Source organism: Panulirus ornatus, chromosome 9 (assembly GCF_036320965.1).
Source record: "Panulirus ornatus isolate Po-2019 chromosome 9, ASM3632096v1, whole genome shotgun sequence".
NCBI lineage: Eukaryota > Metazoa > Arthropoda > Malacostraca > Decapoda > Palinuridae > Panulirus > Panulirus ornatus.
In genome coordinates, this window is record NC_092232.1 from 51,840,726 (window position 1) to 51,856,232 (window position 15,507).

Here is a 15,507-nt window from a genome sequence, read left to right on the forward strand (position 1 = left end):
GAGAGAGAGAGAGAGAGAGAGAGAGAGAGAGAGAGAGAGGAGGTAAGTTCCCGGATGTTAGTGCTTATGCCTTAAGTTACCACCACCGACCGTGTCCATCCTGTTGCACTGACCGGCTGATGTCATTCCTTCTTGTGGCCGGGGAGGAGGGAGGAGGAGGAGGAGGAGGAGGAGAGGTGCTGCTGCTGCTGCTGCGGGGTGAGGAGGAGGAGGAGGAGGAGGGCAGCCAGCCGTGTCCCTCGCGAAGCCCACAATATTTCTTCCTTGTTCGAGAGGTCAGCCACTCCAGGTGTGGGAACATAACGCTACCAGAGGTGCTACAGGCGAAGATAGGACACTGTGTGGTATGATGTGTGGTGTGTGTGGTATGATGTGTGGTGTGTGTGGTATGATGTGTGGTGTGTGTGTGTGGTATGATGTGTGGTGTGTGTGTGTGTGTGTGTGTGTGGTATGATGAGTGGTGTGTGTGTGTGTGGTATGATGTGTGGTGTGTGTGTGTGTGTGTGGTATGATGTGTGGTGTGTGTGTGTGTGTGTGTAGTATGATGTGTGGTGTGTGTGTGTGTGGTATGATGTGTGGTGTGTGTGTGTGGTATGATGAGTGGTGTGTGTGTGTGGTATGATGAGTGGTATGTGTGTGTGTGGTATGATGTGTGGTGTGTGTGTGTGGTATGATGAGTGGTGTGTGTGTGTGTGGTATGATGTGTGGTGTGTGTGTGTGTGTTTGTGGTATGATGTGTGGTGTGTGTGTGTGTGTTTGTGGTATGATGTGTGGTGTGTGTGTGTGTGTGTGTGTGTGGTGTGTGTGTGTGTTATGATAGGTGGTGTGTGGCATGATGAAAGGTTTGTGCCATAATCGATGGTGTTAGGGCAAGATAAGTACGAGAAGAGAGTGTAAGCAGACAGAGAACTTAAACATCTATAAACGTTTCATATAATCAAGATGGCAAAATTAATATCAGTCGTTTACGTAAAGTGTTTATCAAGGCTACCCTTAAACACATCGAAGGTGATTGGTGTATCATTTCCAGTGTTTAAAAGTAGTTTCGAAGAAAAATAACTACGCCTCGTTCTATGTAAAACGCACGCCCACGAGTTTGTTGTACTCGTTAATATGAATGAAGTAAGCATACATCTCGTCTTAAGTAGCTGCTTAGATCGAGTTGATCAAAGCCTTTGATGACGCTGAATACCAAGTGTTAGATTACATCTTGACCTTCTCTTGTCTAAGCTTTGTAGATTCAAATCGTTTGGTCAGCTTTCGTGGGATTTGTTTCTCAGGCTAAGAATCTTTTTTATTGCTCACCACTGTGCTCTCTCTCTCTCTCTCTCTCTCTCTCTCTCTCTCTCTCTCTCTCTCTCTCTCTCTCTCTCTCTCTCTCCAGTCCTTCTATGTCTTTTTTTTTTCTACTGGAGTGACCAAAACTGAACGTAGTATTCAAGATGGGGGCGCAAAAGTGAGTTGTAAGGAGTGAGGATTGCTTCCTTAGACATAGATTCGAAATCCCTAACTTGGAATCCATGAGTTACCTTTGCCTTTTCTTCTGTGCATTGCGCACATGATCTTATGTTTATCATGACTTATAAGTTAAAGTTTTCTGCGGAAATTGACGCAACTTCGTTGATTATGTTGGTTGTCGTTTTCTTTGAGTTTCATATATGCTATATCTTTAGAAAACAAGTTGTTTTCTTTGAGTTTCATATATGCTACATTTTTAGAATACACGTTGTTTTGTTTGTTTCACTGTTCCACTATTTTGGTTAACTTCTGAAGATGATTGTCTGCTATTCATTGGCACGTAAGTTCCTTCTTCTGCTTTGAATGTGTTACTTAAACTTTTCCATGGTACGTCCAAATCGTCCTCATCGACCACGTCATCCCACCTTTGCCTGTTAAGAGCAGTGAGATTATTACAATTTGAACGTCTAAGATGGGTTGTTTTTTCTCAACTTTCACGTTGGCTAGCAATAATAGTAGTTTCAAGTTTCAGTACGAGTAGTTTCAAGTTTCAATACGAGTGTTCACTTGAACAAAACTTTTCTCCAACTTGCAAGGTTACAGACAAGATCCTCATTTGTAATTAGGATCCAGTCTAGTAAGCTGGCGTCGCGAGTTGGTTTCTCAACAAATATATACGTAATTCAGGAATCTTAAAGTGAATCTAGGTTGATCCTACACCAGGGGCTACTAGAAAGGGATTCTCCCACCTTTAATACCGGTGTGTTGAAATTTCCCATTACGATCGAATCGTCTTCAAGCCTTTTGTCTGTGCTGCGGTGCCCGTAAACTAATCCCACTATTGTCTTCGTATGAAGCTTATCATAAACTCGCACAAAAATATAGACGTTACGATCAACAGCCACAACATTGATCAGCACAGGAGTAAGATGGGATCTAAGAACATGACACAACCTACTTTATATCCCCCTATCACTTTTAACTAGACTATCGCGTATTCGAAAATAAAACCCTTATCTTAAATATCTGATTAAGATTCGGAGACAGCAATCATATAACTTTCATCCAATACAACTGTCTGATAAAGTTTGTTCCTTATTATGTGTACATTAACACTTGATATTCTGAGATATGACATTGCGAAACGTACTGGCAAAGGGGAGATGGGGCCGTCCTGTTCGAACTGAGTTTTTCTCCCATATTGTTCAACCAACTTGAGGTGGTTCAGGATATGACGTTACCATATGGCGAAGTGGAAATCACGACCACTTTCCGAAAATATCGAGCGTAGGGTTTTGTGACACATGTGAAACACGAGTCATGAACCCTCGTCTATAACGTTATAGTGCATTAACATACCTGGCCAGGTGAAGCTCTCGACCCCCCTCGGCATAGCTGGCCCGGATGTCACCAGACATCTTGAACATCACTGGGGTCTATTAAATCCCAAGTGGGCGACAGCATGTAAAGGTTAGCGGTTGCCCTCCCTCACCACAACCACCTCCTTCCTCTCATCAGGTCCACGTCCCTCTCATCAGGTCCACGTCCCTCTCATCAGGTTCCACACCACCACGTCCCTCTCATTAGGTCCACGTCCCTCTCATCGTGTCCCACACCACCACCTCCCTCTCATCAGGTCCCACACCACCACATCCCTCTCATTAGGTCCACAACATCACGTCCCTCTCATTAGGTTCACACCACCACGTCCCTCTCATTAGGCCCATGCCTCCACGTCCCTCTCATCAGGTCCCACACCACCACGTCCCCACCACCAAGTCCCTCTCATCAGGTCCCACACCACCACGTCCCCACCACCAAGTCCCTCTCATCAGGTCCCACACCACCACGTCCCTCTCATCAGGTCCTACACCACCACGTCCCTCTCATCAGGTTCCACACCACCACGTCCCTCTCATTAGATTCACACCACCACGTCCCTCTCATCAGGTCCCACACTAACAACTCCCTCTCATCAGGTCCTCACCACCAAGTCCCCGCCGCTAGTCGTCCTCCACCACGCTGTCCACACTATGAAACGGAGGAGGATCTCTCGAGGGGCTTCGTAGAACTGCTTTCCCGTCCATCTTCCATCATGAGGGTGAGTGAGGGACAGCCACGCCTACAGTGGCGAGGCTCCCAAGACGTGGGGAATGTGCTGTACTGAAGGTTTCTCTCTCTCTCTCTCTCTCTCTCTCTCTCTCTCTCTCTCTCTCTCTCTCTCTCTCTCTCTCTCTCTCTCTCTCTCTCAACCACACGCACGCATTACAGCTCCTCTTATCTATTTCTGCCCCCCCTCCCAAACCCTTCTCCTTCTTCAGTCCGCCTCATATATCTATCGCCTGTCCCTCCAGAGCACACATACGTGTGTGTGTGTGTGTGTGTGTGTGTGTGTGTGTGTGTGTGTGTCATCATCCTCAGCCTCCGTCGTGTCATTCCCTGATATCGACATTTACGTAGTGCCGATCTCCCGCGTAGCTCTTGCCGGCCCCCTCCCCCTCCTTAACCCGGCACATTCTTTTCCAGTTACTGCCCTCCCTCCCTCCCTCCCCCTCTCCAACCGATCTTCCCCTTCCCTAACCCAACTCCCCCTACCCCAGTCCCCCTTCTCTCCCCTTCCCATGAATCTACTACCCCCTTTCCCCCTCCTCAAACTCTACTCCACCTCGCTAGACCCTCTCTCCGCCTCCTATGATCTTAACCCCCTTTCCCCCCAGACTCTGTTCCCCCTCCCCAGGCCCTCCTCCTCCACAATCCTTCTCCCCCTCCCCAAGGCCCTCTCCCCACACTCCCCCTGGTGGCCCCCTGTCCCCTCAACGCCCCGGCTCCCGGCCATCTTCCTCTTACATTACCCCAAGTCCTTATCATTTCCTAAAAGTCTTCTCGTCCAAACCAGTACACCTCCCTTCTTCCTTCAGACGGCAAACCTACCCATGTATGCTGTGCCCTCCCTCCCACAGCTTCTCCCTTCCCTCTCCCTGTCCCCCTGTAACCCCCTGACTTCGACCTTCACAACGGCCGTGTGTGGTATGTGGATAAACATAGCGAGATGCGATAGCCTGGTGGCTTATGGGCCGGCCATGAGTTGTGCCTCGCACAGGGACACATAGCAACGTCTGCCCCACCCCCGCCCCTCCTTGCTGAGGCGCCAGAGTCATGGGTGGTGCTGGTCTGGTCCTGCTGAGGCGCCAGAGTCATGGGTGGTGCTGATCTGGTCCTGCTGAGGCGCCAGAGTCATGGGTGGTGCTGATCTGGTCCTGCTGAGGCGCCAGAGTCATGGGCGGTGCTGATCTGGTCCTGCTGAGGCGCCAGGGTCATGGGTGGTGCTGATCTGGTCCTGCTGAGGCGCCAGGGTCATGGGTGGTGCTAATCTGGTCCTGCTGAGGCGCCAGGGTCATGGGTGGTGCTGGTCTGGTCCTGCTGAGGCGCCAGGGTCATGGGCGGTGCTGATCTGGTCCTGCTGAGGCGCCAGGGTCATGGGCGGTGCTGATCTGGTCCTGCTGAGGCGCCAGGGTCATGGGTGGTGCTGGTCTGGTCCTGCTGAGGCGCCAGGGTCATGGGCGGTGCTGATCTGGTCCTGCTGAGGCGCCAGGGTCATGGGTGGTGCTGATCTGGTCCTGCTGAGGCGCCAGGGTCATGGGTGGTGCTGGTCTGGTCCTGCTGAGGCGCCAGGGTCATGGATGGTGCTGATCTGGTCCTGCTGAGGCGCCAGGGTCATGGGTGGTGCTGATCTGGTCCTGCTGAGGCGCCAGGGTCATGGGTGGTGCTGATCCGGTCCTGCTGAGGCGCCAGGGTCATGGGTGGTGCTGATCCGGTCCTGCTGAGGCGCCAGGGTGTTGGGTTCGGCTGCTGCCTGACTGGAGCCTACTGTGGCAGCCGCGGTTCTCCCATCACCACCCACGGCCTACCCACGCACCTCAACACACTCCTTCCTACTACCCACGCACTCCTGTACCTCACCGATGACCCAGCCACCCCTCTACTTCACCACCCACCCATCAAGCAGCCACATACCCACCCACCCCTCGCTCAGGAGCCACCCACGCGCCCTACACAACCTCAACATCCTCGCTATTCCTTGGGCAACCTCCTCACATCCCTCCGCCCCCCCCAACATGCAGGTCCTGATGCGTAGCCTTCCTCCTCTCCTCATCCTACCAGCACGTGTGTTACATTTCTCCACCGCCTCTACTGCCCACCGCCGTAGCCTGCTGCCCTCCTCCTGTTCCCCTCCACCTGCTGCTCTGTACCTACTACCATCCCCTGTGCTTCCCTTCTCTCCCACCCTCCGCCACTTGCCCTCCAACTTGCCTATAAAGAAAAACAGATTGATATTAAAAGAGGAAGCATCTGATTGGCTCACCCTGACAGAAAAGGGACCATATGCCACAGTTCTCGGGATCCCTTCCTGAGACAGTATGGGCAGTTGAACGCCCTTCTCATGGCCATGGCATCTTATGTCTGCTCCTACATACCCTGAGAAAGGAAGACTCTTCACTGAGGCCAAATGATATAGACACATTGATACAGAAATGGCCAGAGGTACTGTACATAGACTCCGATGTAAGCAGATTTTCAGTAATGCATTGCGGTGAGGGATTATATCAACCTAAAATCCAAAATGCATGGTAAGCCATTCCTAAAACAAGGGAAACATTACCTAGAATACACAAAATAGGACAATTACATAAAGCAAGAAAACGTTAGGTTTCATTAGTAGAAATTAGGTTTCATTAGTAGTCTGAATGTGCTGTTTAGTCGTGGTCACCAAACTGTATCGAAGAACGAAGAAAATCTAGAAGAAATACAAAGAAGCTCAACGAAGCTAATTCCATCGCTAAGTTTTGAGGAGAGACTGGAGATCTCTGATGCTATTTTGTTTAGAGAAATCAGACGCAGAGGAGGATAAATTGAGGCTTTCAATATACTCGTTAATATAATCAGAATATCTCATGATAATTTCCTTACAGTAGACATTAAATGACCAGAAGTGAAGTTAAAGTGTAGTATGATCCTAGAAATATTGTTCAGCAGTGGAAATGCTTGAAACTAACATAATTTTCTATCAGATATTGTCAAGAGCAAGACTATTAACAAATTGAAAAATCTGCTTGATAACTAATCAATCAATAAGCATTTTCAAGTATGATAGCATATGACTCCATTTGAACTCCTGTCTGACAGATTAGCAGCAGAAATCCTCATTTTCCATTTATCCTTGTAGAACGTCCACGTTAGTATATCTCCTGTCGTATTACACAGTCTTTCTCGGTTATGATCTCTGCTTCTTTCAGGGGCTAGTTTACTTTAGCATCCCTTGCCCACCAGAGAGAGGTAGCGCATTAGGATGAGTTCCGTCGTAGATATTTGCCTTACCAGCTGATATAGGATGGAGGGAGGGTCGGGTGAAGGTGAAGCCTCTGCTTTTACCATCTCGTTTCCATCTATGTATCCTCCATCAGATACTCCCTAGTTATAGGCCATCATGTCATACATTATCTGTCCTACCCATGTACCTGGTAGCCACCTATACTCCACCTTCCAACCACCATATGGCAGCCACTATCCTCCACCTGTTACCCACTACCTGCTACCCTCTCTACCTGATAGCCACTATACTCCACCTCCCAACCACCATATGGTAGCCACTATTCTCCACCTGTGACCCACTACCTGCTACCCTCTCTACCTGGTAGCCAGTCCTCCACCTGTTACTCACCTTTACACTCTTGCTTCTAACCTTACGAGGCAGTCGTACCTACCATTAAAAATCCGTCGACGTCGTGAAATCTAAAGTAGCCTTAAATTATCACGTATTCATTATCATAATTGTTCATTCTTTTATCAACTACGAAATGGCGGTGTAGTACACTCGGCCTAACCCTGATAATCAACAAGGGCACGTCTTCCAAGATGGTGTTTCTGATAACATATAGATATTTTGTGTCAAGCTGAAGAAAATAACATTGAAATAAGCCATTGTTCATGGGATTAACTTATTTCTGGGCGACCTGGTTAACGAACTGGTTAACGAACCCGTCGACCTGCTGTTCTCTCTCTCTCTCTCTCTCTCTCTCTCTCTCTCTCCCTGCTGATCTCCTCCTGATGCCCTACACCTGCTTCCATCCACCTGCTGGCCGCCTCCATCTGCTGCCCTTTACCTTTCGCCCTCCACCTGCTCCCCTCCTTCTGCTGCCCTTCACCTACTCCTAGCGGCAAAATCTCCAACTGTATCTTCACGTCAGCAGCCTTGACGTGGAACTGATAGTGGGTTGGTGCAGCTGGGAAGTGGTACTAACGTGCAGCTGGAGATGGCGAGGTGCAGCGAGAAGCGATGGTGACGTGGAGCTGGAAGCGGTGTTGTTATGCAACTGGTAGTGGGCAGGTTGAGGTGAGGGGGGTAGGTTAATGTGCAGCTGCTATGGAAAAAGGTGCAGCTGGAAGAGATGGAGACGTCCAGCGGCCAGTTGGCAATGCAGCTGGGAGTGATGGTGACGTGCGAATGGGAGTGGGGAGGTGCTGCTGGAACGAGTAGAGACGTCCAGCTGCTAGTAGGCAATGCAGCTGGAAGAGGCGGCGAAATACAACTGTTAGTGAGGTTAGTGCAGCTGCAAATAGTATCGTTTATTGTTTTAAGATAATAATTATGTAGTTATATAATTAACAAAGCATTTCAGTGAGAGAATGGGCGAAGGACACCCGTATCTTGGGGTAAGGTGGAGGCCAGTACAGAGCTTATAGTGTGGTACTGTACATGGATACAGGAGGGTGATAAGGTGGGCCCAAGTGGAGCACAACAGGGACCTAAAAAAGGGACCCCTCCTCCTGTTAGATGGGAAGGTGAAGTCTAGGATACATCAGATACATAACATGTAATTACAGGATTGTAAATGATACTCACAGCAACAAATAACAACATTTATGTTATACAAATCAAGTTTATAATATGTCATGCATAGACAGAACATGTTGTGAAATTATAGTTACAGTATAATACAGAAACAATTTACACATACACTGAGATATGTATAAGAAACAGGATACAGCATAGCGTACAGTCGTTAACACTGCTAGTAATATGAACGGTCAAAGATACATTACATATTGGGTTACAGTTACAGAATATACTGGCAGGGGGTATGTTGTTAACACTGACAATGATACAAAGGTCAAGGTACATTACACCCTGGAGACTGTAGTTACAGAACGGGCTTGTACCGGGCACCAGGTACACCAGGTGTTTACATAGCTCAGGAGCAAGACGAATTTTGGATATAGTGTCAGACAGTCTTCAAGAAGATTCCCATCAGTCAAGTAATCACAAAGCTCTCGAAACAGTTAGCCTTGATTTTGGGACATCCGCCAATACAATGTCTTAGTCAATGTTCATCAGGTGAAGAACAGAGTCGGCACTTGGCATGTTCATAGTTTTCTCGCGACTTGCCACATGGACCTGTGGCGTATTCTGAGCCACAATGCAAAAAGAATAGTCAAGTTGTGACGTTGGCACAGACGATCGCATAAGTTTGTACACACGATCTGATAGCCTCGTACAGACGATCTGATAGCCTAGTATAGACGTTCTGATAAGCTGGAAGTGAGGATCTGAGAAATTAGGCAAGACCATGGTTGAGTTACAATATCCCATTGTCTAGTAGGGGTCCGGTGCCTCCCATATTGGGTCCAGTGCCTTCCATATTGGGTCTAGTGCCTTCCATATTGGGTCTAGCGCCTTCCATATTGGATCCTGTACCTCCATATTGGATCTGGTGCCTTGATATCAGGTCCGGTACCTCCATATTGGGTCGGACGCCTTCATATTAGGTCCTGTACCTCCATATTGGGTCTGGTCCCACCATATTAGGTCTGGTGCCTTCCATATTGGGTTTGGTCCCTCCATATTGGGTCTGATGCCTTCCATATTGCGTCTGGTCTCTCCATATTGGGTCTGATGCCTTCCATATTGGGTCTGATGCCTTCCATATTGGGTCTGGTACCTCCATACTGGGTCTGGTGCCTTCCATATTGGGTCTGGTACCTCCATATTGGGTCTGGCGCCTTCCATATTGGTGTTTCAGTAGCCTCAATGGTCATAGTATCACACTCATCTGGTCTTCCGTTATCTCTCGAGGAGTTTCCTTTGGTGGCAGGTCGGTAGGAGTGAGAAGGACGCACCATGTAGTGGCGCTGACGTGCAGCTGGTGATGCTGACGTGCAGCTAGTGGTACTATCGTGCAGCTGGTGGTGCTGACGTGCAGCTAGTGGTACTGACGTGCAGTTGGTAGTGGGGGAAGAGCAGCTTGGAGTGGCGCTGACGTGCAGCTGAAAATTGGTGGGAAGGTTCGGGTCGAAGTTGCTGGTAACGTGCAGCTGGTGGTGTGGATATGCAGCTGGATATGGTAGAGTGCAGTTGATAGTGAGAAACCGCCGTGGTAACGTGAAGCTGGAAGTGAAAGGAGCGTGCAGCTGGTAGCGGGAGATGCGGCTGGAGGCGGTGGTAGACTGCAGCTGGCTGTGGGAGATGCAGCTGAGAATAGTGTTAAAGTGAATACAGATGCAGGGGGTACAGTTGTACAGATCATGTCAGGGGAACACAGCTGCAAAGGTCATGTCAGGAGGAACACAGCTGTATAGCTCATGTCAGGGGAAGACACAGCTGTACAGGCCATGTCAGTGGGAGAAACAGCTGCACACCATCATGTCTGGGGGAGACACAGCTGTACCGATCATGTCAGGGGGAGACACAGATGTACCGATCATGTCAGGGGGAGACACAGATGTACCGATCATGTCAGGGGAAGACACAGCTGTACCAATCATGTCAGGGGAAGACACAGCTGTACACATCATGTCTGGGGCAACACGGATCTACACCAGCTAATTAAGTGAATTAAATTATAATCATTAGATTATCATGAGGACAGATTCGTGACATATGAAGCATTAATTGTACTCTATCATAATAATGTTAGGTTAATTAAGACCGGATTGATTGTGATTATTTCACGTAAGAAAATTAAATCCGTATTTATTCAGCACAGGAATGTGAGACGAGGCTGCTGGTGCAAGGTGGGCAGGGAGGGAGGGTGGATCATCGTGTCCGGGGGAATGGATCCGTCTCCGGGGAGGGTGGTGGTGGTGGCGGGGTGGATGGATCAGTCTCCGGGGAAGGTACCGGGGGAAGGATGGATTAGTCTCCGGGGAGGATGGTGCTGGCGACTGGGGATGGATCAGTCTCAGGGGAGAGTCCTCTATCGTCGGGGGGAGGGGATGGATCAGTCTCTGGGGAGAGTCCTCTATCGCCGGGGGGAGAGAGGGGATGGATCAGTCTCTGGGGAGAGTCCTCTATCGTCGAGGGGAGGGAGGGAGGGGATGGATCAGTCTCAGGGGAGAGTCCTCTATCGTCGGGGGGAGGGAGGGGATGGATCAGTCTCTGGGGAGAGTCCTCTATCGTCGGGGGGGAGGGAGGGGATGGATCAGTCTCTGGGGAGAGTCCTCTATCGCCGGAGGGAGGGAGGGGATGGATCAGTCTCTGGGGAGAGTCCTCTATCGTCGAGGGGAGGGAGGGAGGGGATGGATCAGTCTCTGGGGAGAGTCCTCTATCGTCGAGGGGAGGGAGGGAGGGGATGGATCAGTCTCTGGGGAGAGTCCTCTATCGTCGGGGGGGAGGGAGGGGATGGATCAGTCTCTGGGGAGGGTGCTGGTGGTGGAGGTGGGACAGACGAGTCTCCGGGGGCAGCGCGCCATACTCCGCCCTACTGAAGGTCGGCGAAGGACACTCTGATGGTAATGAGACGCCTTCTTTGTTAGGGCATCGGCTCCCTCCCTCCCTCCTCCCTCTACCCCTCCCCCTCCCTCCCTCCCTCCTTCTGCCTCTCCCTCCCTCCCTCGTGTCCTCCACACCCCCACACCATCCCTCCCTCCTCCTCTCCTCTTCCATCTTGCTTGCTACTTGGCTCTGTTGCCGTCATGAACGTGCGGTCTTGTTTACGTTCCGTTCAACGCACTCGCGTTCCGTGTTCCTGGTGTGTGTGTGTGTGTGTGTGTGTGTGTGTGTGTGTGTGTGTGTGTGTGTGTCGCTCGAGCTACTTGCTTTTCTCCATTTGGTTGTTTGATCTTTTATCCTGAGTGTGTGCTTCGTCTATCGCCCTGTGCTGGATAGGGAAGGGGGAGACACCTATACACTGGGATAGCCCCGCTTGTCCAAACCAAGTTATAGGAACCAAATCTGCCCTCTCTCTCTCTCTCTCTCTCTCTCTCTCTCTCTCTCTCTCTCTCTCTCTCTCTCTCTCGTATGCTAGAATTTTCGCCATTTTACTCAGTTCTTGTTTTCATTCCATTTTCTTTTCCTCCATTTTTTTTTTCCTTCCTCTCGTTTGATCTTTTCTGAGCAACAGGTGTGTACATGCGGTAGTCTACAGTGAGGGAGAGGCCAAGTCCTTCGCTCACAATTCGTTCTCTGGTTCATCTGTTGGGTTAGGTAGATGAGTTTCCTTGTGCTTGTTTATGCGTTTTATTTGTGTGTGTGTGTGTGTGTGTGTGTGTGTGTGTGTGATTAACTATCGTACTGTATGGGTAGTGGGGGTGTGTGTTTACACTCGTAAGGCCCCCCCATTTCTCAAATATTCTATAGAGTAGTGCATTGTTTTGTATCTCTGTACGTTATTTGTATTAAGCATGACTTCATTAATCAGCGTGTGTGTGTGTGTGTGTGTGTGTGTGTGTGTGTGTGTGTGTGTGTACGTGGGGTCATGTGCGTTAACTGGTATGATCAGTGTTTCATAAGAATAATACTCAGTCAGGGGAGGTGGGGGATCAAAACAAGCATAATGACTAATGTGAATCAGTCTTATGTCTCAGAACCAGGTGCTCGTTGGCAACATACTTACCAAGAGATCAACATGATAAGCTGGTAATTGTGCAGCTTACTAGAGCTTACACACACACACACACACACACACACACACACACACACACACACACCCTAGGTGATCATCCTCCCCTCAAAAATGGGTACCTGGCTTAGACTAGCGTGTGTGTGTGTGTGTGTGTGTGTGTGTGTGTGTGTGTGTGTATGTGCATACATATACAGGCGTAAAGATATGGTACTCATACATATACAAGTATGAGAGACGGGGGCCAACATGAGTGTAAAACTCTCTCTCTCTCTCTCTCTCTCTCTCTCTCTCTCTCTCTCTCTCTCTCTCTCTCTCTCTCTCTCTCACACACACACACACACACACACACACACACACACACACACACACACACGTATCAAGGACTCAAGTACCTTAGCAGGCCAATAACGTCATAATTCTATTACAAACATGACGACTTCAGTTCGGTGACATACCCGTAAGGCTGCTCCCCAGACGACCCATGTCCTGGACAGGCCAAATACATGACACATCCCTGGACAGTAGCCTGGACATAGGTCCATTGATATATATAGTCTAAATAACACATCCCAGACATATGACAGGAGGATTTCCCAGAAGAACAGGCCACTGGAATATAGCCATTTCCACGCTAGCTATGGCTGGCACCCACTCGTGATGAAGGTAGGCTATTATATAAACTCCTGGCTATAATAGACTGGATCCTAAGCTATATATATATTTTGTGTATCGTCCGGATAAGCCAGTCCAAAAACAGCGTTATTTCATCTATACTCCATTTACTGCAATCCTTTCTGTGCAGGGACGTTCCTCCTACGGATGATCCGTTATTTCATTTATACTCCATTTACTGCGATCCTTTCTGTGCAGAGACGTACCTCCTACGGATGATCCGTTATTTCGTCTATACTCCATCTACTGCAATCCTTTCTGTGCAGGGACGTACCTCCTACGGATGATCCGTTATTTCGTCTATACTCCATTTACTGCGATCCTTTCTGTGCAAGGACGTTCCTCCTACGGATGATCCGTTATTTCATCTATACTCCATTTACTGCAATCCTTTCTGTGCAGGGATGTTCCTCCTACGAATGATCCGTTATTTCATCTATAATCCATTTACTGCAATCCTTTCTTTGCAGGGACGTTCCTCCTACGGATGATCTGTAGTTGATAAGGATATCGTGTCTCTGTGCCTTGATGTATATGGAGGAAACACAAGGGTGACGTGTGACAAGATGGAGACGTATCGTTGGCATGATTTCAATGGCAGTGAGGCGAGAAGAGCAAGGAAGTGTTCAGCAGAGAGGAGCCACGATGATTCCCAGGGAGGTAAATCCTATAAGAACCGACTTAAATGTATTTTCAGCTTATAGATGATGAGAAGGTCAAGAGAGTTAATCTAACACAGGTATTCAGAATTATTCTAAAGTTTTTTTTTGGTGAACTCGATCTAAGAAGCTACTTAAGGCTTGATTTGTCTGATTTTACTTGTAGTAATGGCTAAAAAAAACTCGTAAAGAAGGGTTTTACCTCGAAAGACGCAGAGATCTTTTTCTTCAACAGGATTTTTAACACATGAAATGATTCATTGATCATCAAACCTGACATACGAATATGCTTCTTTTCAGGTCTATAACTGACATTATAAAGTTTAGACATTTCCCTCTTTTGTCATCTGTATGCCTGCCTACTCTCCCTTCTCTCATTTGACTCTCTGATCTCTTGTCAAAAACAGCCTCGAAAGGACCCAGTAGTCTGTTGCTGTTTTGAATTCTTATTCTTTTGCATGGCACAGACACAGACCACAGGAGAACGACCAACCATAGAGGGAGGGGGTCAGTCACTCTCACACACTAGCATAGAGAGCCATTATCCAATCATCTTTATTCATGTACGTTCTTGCAATCCCATCAAGTCTTGTGTATCACATGAGAGCCAGTTTGTACATCCAGGGTGGCTGGTATTAATAGATCGTGTGTATGCACGGCAGCCGACCTGCCCCATTGGCCAGGGAGGCTTGACGAGGTTAACCATGTCCAGGGCCACGGGTTAGGTCAGTTTCCTCAAGGGCGTCTGCCCCTATATCCCCATTTCAAGTCTGCTCTCACGTCTGCTTTTTCTACATCTTCGTCTGCCACTTAATCAGACATGAATACCTTTCCCAGTTGGTGTAACGCATTGCATATGTTCGATTCCCCTGCGACTCTGTGTAAAGATATGATCTAATACTGATGGCGTATCAGTCCCTCTTATCTCCTTGTGGTCATTTGGCATGTTAGCGTAGGAGAGCTTCTGTATATACAGTCTTGAGAACTCTCGTCTCTATGATTCTCTCCATGAGACTCCTAGTTCCCTCAGTCTGTCTCTTTGTACCTGAAATCTCCTGTCGTCAGTTCACGAGCCAGTTGCTGTATCCTGATGACACGGCGCTGGTGGTGAATTCGAGAGAGACCGCGAAAATTGGCCTCAGAATTAAGCAGAGTGTGCGAAAGGAGAAAGTTGAGAGTAAATCTGAATATAAGCAAGGTTATTAGGTTTAGCAGTCAAGAGGGACATGTTAATTTGGGTGCGAATTTGAATGGAGAAACGCAGGGGGAAGTGAAGTGTTTCAGACAACTGCAAGTGGGGATGGCGGTGAATGGAATAATATCAGCTGATGTGAGTCATAGGGTGGGTGAGGGAGCGATCGTTCCCGGAGCCTTGATGAAGGTGTGGAAAGCGAGGTCACTATCTGGGAAGGCGACTATAAGCATGTTTAAAGGTACTGTAGTTCGGACGGTGTTGTATGGATGCGAGGCATGAGCTATAGATGAAAATATGCGGAAGAGGGTGAATGTCTTGAAATGTGTGAGGTCAATATGTGGAGTGGGGAGGGTTGATCGAGTAAGAAATGGCAAGGTAAGAGAGAGGGGTGGTAGTAAGGAGAGTATGGTTGAGAGAGCAGGAGAGGGTGTGATGAAATGGTTTGAACATACGGAGAGGATGAGTGAGGAGAGGTGGACGAAGAGGATCTGTGTCAGAAGTGGAGGGAAAACGGAGACGGCGGAAGAGTCCAACGATGTCATTACTCACTCCCATCCTCCGAGTCAGCACTGACCAGAACACTAGTTCCACCCACCGTCAACATCACACCATCCTCCACACCTGG

The 15,507-nt window shown here is 48.6% G+C and overlaps 1 protein-coding gene across 3 annotated transcripts in view; it reads right to left on the reverse strand.

Annotated features, from left to right (window-relative positions):
• Positions 1-8,390: 8,390 nt before the first annotated feature.
• Positions 8,391-15,507, reverse strand: part of LOC139750423 (uncharacterized) — a 64,363-nt gene continuing 57,246 nt past the window's right edge. For 2 of the 3 annotated variants that reach the window (XM_071665201.1, XM_071665202.1), the window contains one exon: positions 8,391-9,970. In XM_071665201.1, the coding sequence (XP_071521302.1) occupies positions 9,319-9,970 (652 nt within the window). In that variant the 3' untranslated portion in view covers positions 8,391-9,318. The remainder of the gene's footprint in view (positions 9,971-15,507) is intronic. The other variant, XR_011713133.1, reaches the window with a different exon arrangement.